The 12,235-nt window shown below is 46.5% G+C and overlaps 1 protein-coding gene across 2 annotated transcripts; it reads right to left on the reverse strand.

Moving 5' to 3' along the window:
* Positions 1–7,614: 7,614 nt before the first annotated feature.
* LOC117148153 lies at positions 7,615–11,486 on the reverse strand. 2 transcript variants are annotated; one of them, XM_033315386.1, is made up of 4 exons: positions 11,071–11,486; positions 9,493–9,995; positions 9,268–9,417; positions 7,615–9,089 (listed from the first exon to the last, which is right to left on the reverse strand). In XM_033315386.1, the coding sequence occupies exons 2-4, from the start codon at positions 9,847–9,849 to the stop codon at positions 8,355–8,357; spliced, it is 1,242 nt and encodes a 413-aa protein (XP_033171277.1). In that variant the 5' UTR covers positions 9,850–9,995; positions 11,071–11,486; the 3' UTR covers positions 7,615–8,354. The 2 variants fall into 2 exon arrangements, with proteins under 2 accessions (XP_033171277.1, XP_033171276.1); XM_033315385.1 differs by having other exon boundaries at positions 9,493–9,992; positions 11,069–11,486.
* Positions 11,487–12,235: the final 749 nt, after the last annotated feature.

A 12,235-nucleotide genomic window follows, 5' to 3' on the forward strand; every position in this document is an offset into this window, starting at 1 on the left:
TTCATGTACATACATATAACGCAATAGAACCCCTATATGGTTTCTGATTCTCCGCCCTATCTCACTGCGATAGCCCAATGTTATTATGTTTAGCCTTAGCGGGACATCCTTAAATCCTGCACCGTTAACACTTCCGTTGTGGCAGCAACACGGTGTTCGACTCCCATTGTCGATAAGGTGTTTGTTGTCCTTGCCGCTTTCGAGGACATTCGATGTCCTTTGTTGTTGCTGGAGGAGCGAAACAAATATCAGGAAATGTCATCATTTGTAAGGGCCGTGTAAAGAGAAAGGACGACAGGACGGAATCGAATTGAATTGAATCGAATCCAGGACATTGCCACACATGGCGCGAGCGAGATGGCAACAAGAGCGAGAGCGAGAGGGAGAGAGTGAGAAATTGTCACTGCCAGCTGCATGTTCCTGGCTTCTTTCTTCCCGTCGCTTTTACCCCGGTGCGTGTGTGTGTCTTTCTTTCTTTTCTCGCCATCACTTCTTTTTGCTTCTTTCCCAGCGTTTTGTACTCCCTGCCACCCCCCTTCCACTGACAATACCCAGACCCCCCACCCCCCCTTCGATTCTCTGTTGTATCAGCATTTCTCCGCCGCTCTTGTCTTGTTTGCATTGTTCTCGCCCAAAAGATTTGATCAGTTTTTAATGAACTTCATTCATGTTTGAATGACTTTGATCAGTTCCGCTCGAGCCTCGTCTCTAGCCGTCTCGCTCTGCGTGTCGCCTGCCCTCTCTTTCACACACTTTTGAAGGTTTGTCGCCTTGTCTTGGCTCTTTTTTTCTGTTTTTTTTTTGTTTAACAAAAGCAAATACACGCGTGCGCTACAATCTTGTTGGGAAAGAGACGAAAATTGGGGCATATAATGATCCAAAGGATTTCGGATGGTGGTGGCGTATGCGTTATATGGAAGATTAACTAATGGAACCTACTAGTTCTGAGCTACTGAATCGTATTTGGGTACTTCTTCGACTCGCCACCAAATCTTGTCCACATCGGCTAATCCCCGACAGCCAAGTCCCCTCTAAGCCGCTTCATCCCCCACTCCACTCCGCTCCACTCCACTCCACCCGAATGAGAAAGAAGCAATCCGAATCCGAATCTGAATCCGAATTCAACGAGGCGTACAACAAATATTTTCACCAAGTGCCGACAGTTACCCCGCCCCCGATGCCCTACGATTTTATAGTCCCGCTCCCTGGTTAGCCGCAGATCTCCATCTGTTGGCTTGATTGAGGGTCCTTCAAAAAGGGTACAAAACAAAAAGACTCTGGAAATCAGAAAATTGTATTAAATGTGTCCCACATCGCTGGCAAAGTGTGCGGGAGCGGGATGGCAATGCCTGCCGAGAGCGAGATGATATAGAAAAATTTATTATTTTACTTGTCAGAATTTGTGCAGCAGAAGATCTGTTAAGACGACAGTCGCTCATCATCATGATCGCGATGATTATCATTATTGAGGCACTCTTGCTTTGATCTGGCCTGCAGTTGCGCCCAGTTCGTTTCAGCCCAGCTCAGCTCAGGCTCAGCTCATCTTTAACCATTCCCAATCCGAATCCGAATCTGAATCTGAAGCTGAATCTGTAAATGTATCTGTATCTGTATCCGTGTCTGAATCCCAATTCCTATCCCAAACCCCCTTCCAGAATGGCCATCCATGGGCGCAGCAAGTGCAGCGCTGTTGTTGCCGCCAAAGTTGACGCTTTGTGTCATTGTCAAGTGTTGCGCCTTGTTTGTGCAGCACCGTGTTGCAAGATGAGGGGCACACGCACACACATGCATCTATGGAGGGAATTACGGGGGGAATCAGCATTCTGTATCCGAATCTCAATACCAATCTCTGACTCTGCGCTGCTCTATTTGTAGCCATTTGATTTGTGATTAATGTCTCCCTCTGTGGCCTTTGTGAGTCGAGTGAGTGTATTCATTTGGCCGCGAAGAGTTGGGGGCACAGCCGAAATTCCACAGCTGAATACCGGGCCAACCAATTGGTGGCAACAAATGGAGGGAACAATGACTGATGGCAATTACAATTGAACACATTATATGACACTTCAGGTCCTTTATGATATGGTTTTTAGCCGACCCAGTAAGTTTAGTTTATAGCCATCATTGATTTTTCGATTCTGAGCTAGCTTTGATTTAGTTCTGAATAATAGAATTGAATTTGGATTTTACTGAAAACACGATTTCCATTAATTCCGATCTGTATTTGTAATATCACCAATTATGTAAACTCAATGTGAAAAATTCAACATTTTTGCCATTCTTAAACGCATCCTTGAGTTTTCGAATCAAAGGGTTATGTCAGAATGGCTCGGCCCGCAATTATTCAAAGGTTGTGAATAAGAACCCCGCCTCTTTTGGTTATTTGTCACTTTGCCTCGGCAATCGAAACGAAATTAATGCAAAATAAAAAAGCTTATTGACTGCCCCGTTATGTCTAACAAAAACAAACGAGCCAAGGTATATGATTTTTTCCCTTTTAATTTTTCTTATTTTTTTTATTTTTTTGGTAAGGAGACAGAAGGCAGCTCCTCCGGCGAGTCACGTTCGCCAGGTTGCATAAATCAAGTGACAAGTCGCCTGGCTTTTTGGGCCTAAATGGTGAGTGCGAGTGTGTGTGTAAGTGCATATACATACATATGTGTGCGTGTGAGTGTGTCACTGGCGCAGCGGAGTGTGGAGAAAAGGAAAAGGGACGAGGCACCGCGAGATGCTGTGCCGGTGATTATGACGACAAACCATAAAACGCATGGCAGGATGAGCGAGCTGCGCGTACGAGTCGCGAGTTATTCCGTGGCTTCCTGGAACCGCAGAGCCCTCGACTCCCTCGACTGCATCCTAGACTTAATCCACATCAGCACCACCACCAGAACCGAACCGAACCGTACTGAACCCACAGTGGCCACTAGTTACCACCGCGCTGCGAGAGTCCTGTGTGCGCGCGAAATGCAAAACAATATCATCATAAAAGGCAGCAGTCCATGTCCACGACCAGGTTTCAGGTCTATTGGGCCAGGTCTAGAGAGGTATGCCATAACCAAAACCAAAAACCAAAGACCAAAAACCAAAAACCAAAAACCTAAAAACCAAAACCAAAACCGAGAAGCCAGTCAGTCCGAGCTGAGTGCTCCTCACTCGTGACCGCTATAAATCGATGAAGTCATTGTGTGCGAGTGCCGCTGGCGATCCTTTGCAGCGGGTGCGACCGGTACAGGGCGCACAGGCACAACAACAACAACAAAGCCCTTGCCCTCTTCATTTTTCATTTTTCCGTTTCTGTTTCTGTCTCAGTTTTATTTTTCATTTTCGTACTGCGTTCGATTTTATTGCCACCTCATAAAAGTAGCATAAACATGTTAGTAGCCTTTTGCTACCGCTACTTAAGTTAGTTATTTTCCTTTTTGCCTGCCGGCGATGGAGATTTACGAATTTGTTGCACATTTTATTATGTGATTTGTGCCCTGTTGATTCGGCCATATATGCCATAGATGCCCATGCTTCCTCGGAAACGGTATCTAATAGTCGAGGGCGTTGCGAACTGCGAACTGCGAACCCCGTGGCGTTTGGGATGCCATCATCTCGAGAGCGATTTGTAAATTCAGGTGATAGATATAGAATTGTAGGGTATTACCCATTCGACGTGTTTATGACACTTACCCCCCTTATCCCCCCCTCCCCGCACAATAAACGATCCCTACCGTTTTTTGTTCTCGCACCTCTTCAATGGTCTCGTTCTTGTGAAGTTTTCTTTCAGTGTCAAAGTGTAATAAAATATTACTCATGGTAATTAAAATTTTGTGCTGCGTTGTGCGCTCTTTTTTTTATTTCTTTGCCGTCGGCTCAAGTTCAATGTGCACAGGGGGTGAGCGGGGTGCTACCAGCAAAGTGGAAAAATTAAAACAATTAAAGAGCGTTAGTCGAGGAGGTGCCCAACCAGCTCGACTCAAAAATGAAATAAAATAAAAATCCACAGCCTAGCAGCTCGTAAACCTGAGGCGAAATAAAAATAAAGAAAAAACTACGCTGCCGGCGACAGTTCAACGACATGTTTATTAAGTCATACGCAAAATCTTTTCTTTTTTTCATACATTTTTTATTTTATTTTGTTTTTTTTTTTGGTATTTTTGGACCCGCCTGGGACCAGACTTTAGGCCGGGTCTTAACTGTCTGAGAACCCGACGGCGAGATTTATGCGGCCGCACTCTATGAGATTACATAAATGGCCATTAAAATGTATGCTAATAAAAACAAGATATGATATGTCCGACCAGACAAGCGCACAAATTATATAATTAAGGCCCGCCAGAGTGGCAATAGAGCAGCGGAGGGGGGCACGCCCCGTCACTTAGGATCCTCAATCTGAGATATAACTTGGGAACACAGAAGTAACAAATAATTGAAATGGTTATGGATGGGCTTGATATTACAATCTCAGTTTTTGAGCAAAACTTCGATTCTTACAGCTTTGTTCCAGCTAAAACACTCGACAGGCGCGCTTCGTCACTAACTGGACGCATGTCCATACATAAGGATATGCTCGCTAAGTCTGTTTCTTGTTTTGCCCAATCCTTAATATTTGATTTTTCCGATAAAATTTCTTTTTTATATACTATTACGATTTGTTTACTGAAAAGCATTAGCTTCCATCAATGGACCATTTTAAACAAGAAATCACTTCATGAATTGTTAAGCCGCAAATGATATTCAGTAAAATCCGCTGTCCGCCTGTCATCATTATCATCGCAATCATCATCATGCCAATCGAGCGGTCCAAAAACAACAAAATCACGGACTGAAGCCGGCCGGCTATGCAAATAATAACAGCTGTAAAAAAATTCATAATAATAATAACAATAATAACAACAAAAACAACTCGTCGGCAGCGCCGATAAAATAATAAACATGGAAAATATTGAAATGCGAACACTTTGAAATGCAAATCACGCGGCCAATTTGACAAATTAATTGAATCGCTTTGTAAACAAATCGAATTTCAATTGCAAGCGGCTCACGGCTAATTTAACATGTCGCGGGGTTGTTTATTTTGGGGGGATCACCCGGAGGGGATTGACTGGTATTGGCTGGACTGGTGGACATACGTCTAATGGGATGTGACGAGATATGTCGGGCAGTAGTGCCATAAATCGGGCTGCAATCCGCATACAAATCGTCGCCTTGGCACTGAATCGCTTAATAAGCCTCAATTAAAAGTCGTGTTTATGGAAAGTGAGTGAGTGGGCGTGGTGACGAATTACATCTCTGTGGAATCGAATCAATTAGGGTTAGTGATGAAATGCGGATTGAACACAGAACTGTGCTTAATCGATTAATTGTTTATAATCTGAATGTAATTGTATAAAACTCAGGATATCTTGCAATACTATTATATCATTATTATAATAAGTGCATTGAGGATCTGTATTATATACTAAGTTGCTATGAATACTCATATATTTATTTATTATCATATTATCATAAAAACATTCCCTTTCATCACATAGATAGGTTTCTATAATCCAGCAATATCACTTCGTAATCCGAAAATCGCATCCCCTAGGAACCGATCGATCCATCATCATCTGGAAACATGAATATCCGATTGCGTTGACTGGATTGATCGTACCAATATAATTGCGTTGATGGCCTAATTGAGTTGCCACTTGTCTGCCGTGCGGATTGTGCCTTTGGGTGCACAAATTGAGTGGCGAACAGGACATGGCCAAATAGATACAGATACATCCTGTTCGTGCGGGACAGGACGCAGTTTGGCGAGGCGAAGGCCGCTGCACGGGATGGGATTCCTGGAAGGTGCCGCAGGACAATAAAAAACACAAAAAGAGATTGGGAATTTGTGAGTCGGCGAAGAAAGGAAAAAGAGGAGCGCAAAATGGCAGGACAATGGCAAAAAGTGGCCCGGCACAAAGGACTGCACAAATGCAGTTATCTTGCAAAATTGTCGACACAATGCGTGGGAGCGGGACGGCGCAATGATGGGTTATTAAATGTTGTTAATCTTTTTCTTTTTTCCCCCCGCACCACTCCGCCGTCCACGGCCAGGCACATATTCAAATTTCACCGGGAGGAAGGAGGAAGGAGCAGGTAGTCCAGTCGGGCGGTGCGGCTGGTCCGTTATGACCAGGCCAGAAACAATGCCCCGCACGGAATCCGAAATCCGAAAACTGAAAACCGAAATGCTGGAATGCTGGAATGCCCGTCGACGTCGAGCCTCTTGGCATTTGCCTTTATTGTGCACGCTGTTTAAATATTTACCGAGTTTTACAATATTTATGACAGCTAAAAACATAACAACACCTACTTACCCGAAAGGGCTCAGGCCAAAAAGGGGACACTTGACACTGGACTATGGTCAAGAGACCCGAACCCAAAACCAAAACCAAAACCGAACATAAAAGCCATAACCCTGGAGCGGCTTAAAGTCTGGACTTCCTTCGATCGATTGCAATCAATAAACGGCTTAGGCGGCATTATAATGCATGCAGAAATGTTTTTGCTCACCGTCTCGTGCTAATCCATTTGCATGTCAACATCTCCGTTTTGCCCTTCGCCAGGACACTTAAGGACTCGCAAGGAAGACGGCAGTCTGCTTCCGTTCGCTGAGCGCTAATAATCCGAGTGGACTTGGCCATAAGTTGCCACTAAGCGCCCTAAACGGAGCTTGGCAATAAGCCAAGGCATTAAAAAGTAAATTTGCCTAAATCCGCTTAAAACAAAGCGGGGATTTCTCGATTCCAGACTGCAATGCAAATCGGAGACCAGGACAAGTGTAGCCGTGTTTTAGTTAACCCCGGGGATAAGCGGCAGCTCATCTGCCCCCTGATCCCGGCACCTTAGCATCCCCGCAAGAGCTAATGCCACCGATGATTATGGTGATCAGCTTTACGAGTATATGTAGTTCTGATGCACTTGGCGCGAACTTTCATTGAGTGGTTCCATTGATCACAGTCCATTCATTTCCTCTGGGTTTCTGGGCACAGGTAGACACGCAGGTGGGGATCGGGTTTGGAATAGGGATCGGTTTCAGTTTCGAGGGGAACTGGGAGCCTGACGTGCTAATAGTTTGACGCCGCTGGAGATCATAAAACCCATGACCCATGGAGGAGCCATAAAGACGCATCCAAGGCGCAGCAGAGAGCGAATCCGCAGAAAGTGGGTCAAGGAAATTGGGGTAATGAGATAGGGATTCAATGTACACGAATGTGTTGGCCACATAAGAAGGTACTTAATATGTTTTTGATGGTGAAAGATATGAAAATATATATAATTGAATTCCATCGAACTAATCATATAATCAGATATCTTTATCTTTCAGTCTTTCTTTCTTTTCTTTCTCAGTCATCTTTATAGGGTTTCGATACGAAGATACGTCTATTTTAGTTTCGAAATATATCAAATATAGAAAACGGCAAGATGCAAATGTGGAAAACATCAGTTAAGATTGAAGAACCTCAAAATAGGATACCATGTTGAAGTACGAAGTTATTTTCCATGAAAGATGGTATATATATCCAAAAGGATATATTCTTTATATACCTTATCCTTATCATACCATTTATTCCCAAAAATGAAATGCAATCCAGATTTATTTTCAAATTCAATTCAGTTTATTGTTCGCTTTATTCCGCTGCTGGCTTAGTCATATGTCGGTCGGTTCTATAAATACGAAAATCGATTTCTAAGGGCGAGCTTAGGACTACGAAGGCATAGATGCGGCCACATGCCGCCCCAATGCTGTCTATATAATATATATGTACAATTAGGTTAGTTACGAACTAGTCAAGCACTATATCACAGATGTCAAAACACAAGCTAGCCTACGAAAAAAAATGTGTGTGTGCCTTAGGATAGAAATTTAGCCTAAAGGATATGGATATGGAATTATGGTCATGGATGCGATGGGTTAGCTTAGCCTACTGGGGGTCACATAGTACTCGATTTGGGTGCGGGATGGGCTACAAAGCGGGCGTGGCGAATAATACTTTCCAGTGGGTGGTGGTTGGTGGTTGGCGGTTGCTCTTATGTGACTAGAACGGCAACTGCGGATTGTGGTTTCGTATGCTATATAACTATCTCTCTCTCTCTCTCTCTCGCTCCCTCTCTCTCTCTCTCGACGGATGTCAATAAATACGGAATGTGGTAATACTTGCAATGAATTCGAGAACAGGGACTCTGTGCTGTCAATCAAATAATTTACTTAAGCTACTATCGATCAATAAACGGTTAAATTAAGGGTTTTAGGCTAGGGGCTTGTGGAACAGAGGATAGGGGCGTGTCCTGAGGAAAGGGAAAATGGGAGATACGGGCATGTTGTGTATGCTATTTCACGTGCGCTGCACGCGCTTCGACTGGCGCTTTCCTCGTCTGCCACGTGCAAATTGATTGCTTCCACCACCGGTGGAAACACTTGCAACACCTGCAACTCCAGCAGAAGCACCGGCCACTGGCTTGGATACCTCGTTGAACTCCTTGCCATTCATGGTGGAGCTGCGCCAACGCTGCTCCAGTTGATCTGCCAGCTGCTGCTGCTGTAGCAGCTTCTTCTGGCTCCTCTGCTGCTTCTTGTGGTGCTTCCGTGGCCGACTCCTCACCCGCTTGCCATCCCGACGCAGCAGCTGGTACATGGTGCGCAAAAAGTCGTAGTAGTGGTGCTTCACGAAACGCATATCGATCGAGTCCGCCTCGCCCGCCGCCATGGATGCACTGGAAGCAGAACCACCCATGCCGGGCGCACTCGTCTTGGAGCGCAACTTCAAACGCTTGTTCATCTCGAGACGCGAGATCTGCGGCAGCTGCTGGCCCAGCATGGTGGTGCCGCCAACTGCTGTGACCGCCGCACCACTGCGCCGCTGCTTCTGGCGCGGACTCTGCGTCTGGTTGACGGCTGTCTCCAGTTCGCAGAGGATGCGCCGCGAGCTCAGGAGCAGCTCGCGCAGCTCGCGGGCGGTGCTGGACTCGCGGGTGATGGACCGCTGGTCCCAGCGGATCTGCTGGCGCCTCAGATACGCGAAGCTGGCTACGTACGTTTGCATGTTGCGGTACCAGCGCTTTAGGGCAATCTGTGGGAGAAATCGAAAAGATGGAGACAATTGTGAGCTATTTTCAAGATACAAAGATGGGTTGACAGCGTAATGATGGAGCTATTTGCAAGATACATAGAAAGGTTGATAACGAGATGATTTAGTAACTAGTTTTGAGTTAGCTAGTAACTAGTTAATATAAGAAAAGTATGCTTACCGTGGAATTGGGCTTGAGCTTGGGCAGGAACTTGTAGTTGTGCGTGTGGAGCGACCACATGGTCATGTTGCGGATATCGATGGCCGAGTCCTGGCTGCTGTTTAGACTGCGGTACTCCCTAAAGGCGTGGCGCTTCAGCTGATTGAAGCTCTGTGGAGGAGCAGATGAAATGGGGAGCGGGTTAAATATGGATCGTGTCCAACGAGCGCTTCCGTTTGAACTCACCTGCCTGGGCCGCTGGCGATTGAAGCGATCCCCCGCCGAGGGATGATAGTTGCCCCCGCAGGGATTGGCCCACTCCAGGGCGGTGGTGTTCTCGTCAAAGTTGCGATAGTCGATCCAGTTGCTGTTCCGTTTTCGGTGGCGCTTGCGCGGACTGGCGGCGCTGGCAGGGATTGTGCCCTGATTGGGATGCTGGGCTGAAGCCGTACTGGAGGTGGTGCGAATGCGCAGGCGATCGCTATCGATAACCGTCAGACCGCCGCTGCTGGTGGTGCTGCGCCCCTCGGCCATGTGGGGCAGCTGGGCGGCGAGGAACAGGACAAGTAGGGTGGGCAGGAGCAGGAGCAGCGGACGAGCCATCGCCGCATGGTAGCCACTTTCTCTTTCGCGCCGGAATCCGTTACCGCTACCGCTGCCGCTACCGCTTCCGCTGGAGTTTCCGTTTCCGTTGCCGGCTGCCGTGGTGCTGTGTTTAGCTGTGGTCGCAGCGCACTGCCAACCAACTGCTGTCCGCGGTCCGTATCGAAATCAGTTTGCAGATACAGCGAACAGGGTGACCATATATATATATAGATATATGTGAAGGGTGATGATGGGGTGAGAGGGGAAGAGATGTGGAGAAAAAACACTATGAGTATCGAGAATGCAAAAGTTAATTCAATTTTCTGCTACAACGCGCGACGACCAACGATGCTATCACTGTTCCTTCCTGACTAGATGGTTAACTAACTGGACTTCCTCGGGAGTGGATGGGTTACTGGGTGGGATTGCGTGGTCGGGAGCCTGGGAGTTCTATAGTGATGGAGTTCTGAAGTGATCGGGTTCACGGGTCGGATGATCAGCCGAGCCTCCTTCAATGCGAGTGCAACTGCAACCGGACAACAGTCTCAACAATTTGGTTAGATTTTTTAAACATTTTCTCTTAGTTTGTTTTGCGTTTTTTTTTTGCTTTTCGTTTTTTTTTTTTCTCTTCCAGAGCGATATGTGTGTATATTGAGGACGGGAAACTTTTTAATTTAGACAATTAACTCGAGAGTAGCCTGAGCGAATAATGAAGACGTGTCGATCCGAGATTCGAGGATCTAATCTTCTCCAGGCGGCGACAAATCTCTGCCTTCTGGCTTGGCTTGGCTTCAACTTCCAGTGTGTGAAAGTGTATGGGAACTTTTGAGGTTGAATTTTGGATTTGGAGCTAATTCTAAAATTTGAATATTTCAAATTCTCCATACATGTTAGCTACTTTATCTGACAGGATTAAAATTCGAGACTGGAGATCGCTTGCTGCTTAAAAACGAACGAAGGATTCGCACAAGTAACATTATCCTGAATGGAATCGCATTGTCCTGCACAGCGGATTTATTAAACTATTTAATTTTTTTTTTTTATCCTAGTTCCCAAAATTGCAGTTGCTCTCACAGAATGTCCTTTTTGCATAACAGTAGATCGTTGGTCGTTTCATGTTGATAAGTCACTTGAAGAGTGAAGAATTGATGTTGACCGAAATATCCTTTTCGATCCCTTCTCCACTCTCCAATTGTGCCTGCTCTTAAGTCTTGATCAAATTAAAAATAATACACACACCGCATTATAGATGAAAAGTGGAATCGGTCAGGATCCTCGCGGGATCCCCGTGGTTTGTGCTGCGCCTGAGCTCCCAAAAGTCCGTACGTTAATCCAAATGTTCGATGATCGTTCGAGATTCGTTGTTCGTTGATTTTCCGGCGGTTTTCAATGGGCACACTTGCAACACAACACTCGCAAAAAAATGTATTTATATATATATTTATTATATATATTATTTGTGAGACCACTTGACCACAGATCGAGTTTAGATCCGTGCTTCAGATTGTGTTCTGATTTGGTGATTTCGATGCTTTGGAGACTGATTCGCGGACACTTCTGCTCGCGTTCGAGTGTGAAACCGAACTGAGCCCAAAGTCGCGCTGGATTTGACCAGCTTTCTTCGCTGAGAGGCTGCGGATACCAGATACCAGAATACCAGAGCGATACCGACCGACCACCGACCAACCGACCGACCGATGAGCAGCGCCAAAAGGCCGAAACCGAAACTGAAATGGGAACTGAGGCGAGCTGAGCGGCCTCTGCCGGCGTCGCTGCCCGCCGACTGCCGACGAGCGGTACGCCATGGTCCGAGCCAGAAGAAGACCGCCGATTCGGACCGATCAGATTCAGATCCGAAGAACCGCAGGCTGTCCCGCTCCCGCGCCCGCTCTCACAGATCGTATTCGGGGTATCCTATTCCCAGGTCACCTGCACGTGTGTGCGTATGCGCCTACCTGGCCCAAGTGTGTATTGGTGCCGTCTTCGAGCCTGCCAACCGGCTGTCCTCGCGCGCCATCCCGCTCGCTCCTGCGGGCCAGGGCGATCTTTGCCCGGTCGCCATTGCAACTGGAATTTTCCCACTTGCCCAATCCGCGCCACTCACTCAAAGAGCGGGAAAAAGAGAGAGGCAGCGAGTGGATAGCCTACCTGGTGCCCCAAAAGACCAGGCCTACCTGGCTCTGTCCCACTCCTCTAAGCCCGGTCAGCTAGGTCCTCTCTCTCTCGCTCTCACACTCTCTGGGTGACCTTGAGCGGCCTGCTCACCCCTCCCAAAAAGTCCTGACATTCAAATCGGTCCAGAAAGTGATCAACGGAAATGACCAACAAAACACCGCAATTCAGCTCGCTAATCCAGGTAAACTATCCATTCGAGAACTATCCACGAGGAGTGTTAACCAATAGT

This window comes from Drosophila mauritiana, chromosome X, assembly GCF_004382145.1.
Source record: "Drosophila mauritiana strain mau12 chromosome X, ASM438214v1, whole genome shotgun sequence".
In the NCBI taxonomy this organism is placed as follows: domain Eukaryota; kingdom Metazoa; phylum Arthropoda; class Insecta; order Diptera; family Drosophilidae; genus Drosophila; species Drosophila mauritiana.

Bases quoted from the DNA above. Each gene is read 5' to 3' on its own strand.
- LOC117148153 (XM_033315385.1), bottom strand. The intron at 9,418-9,492 runs GTGAGTTCAAAC...GCTCCTCCACAG, and splicing joins ATCGCCAGCGGCCCAGGCAG to AGCTTCAATCAGCTGAAGCG. The intron at 9,090-9,267 runs GTAAGCATACTT...TTTCTCCCACAG, and splicing joins AGCTCAAGCCCAATTCCACG to ATTGCCCTAAAGCGCTGGTA.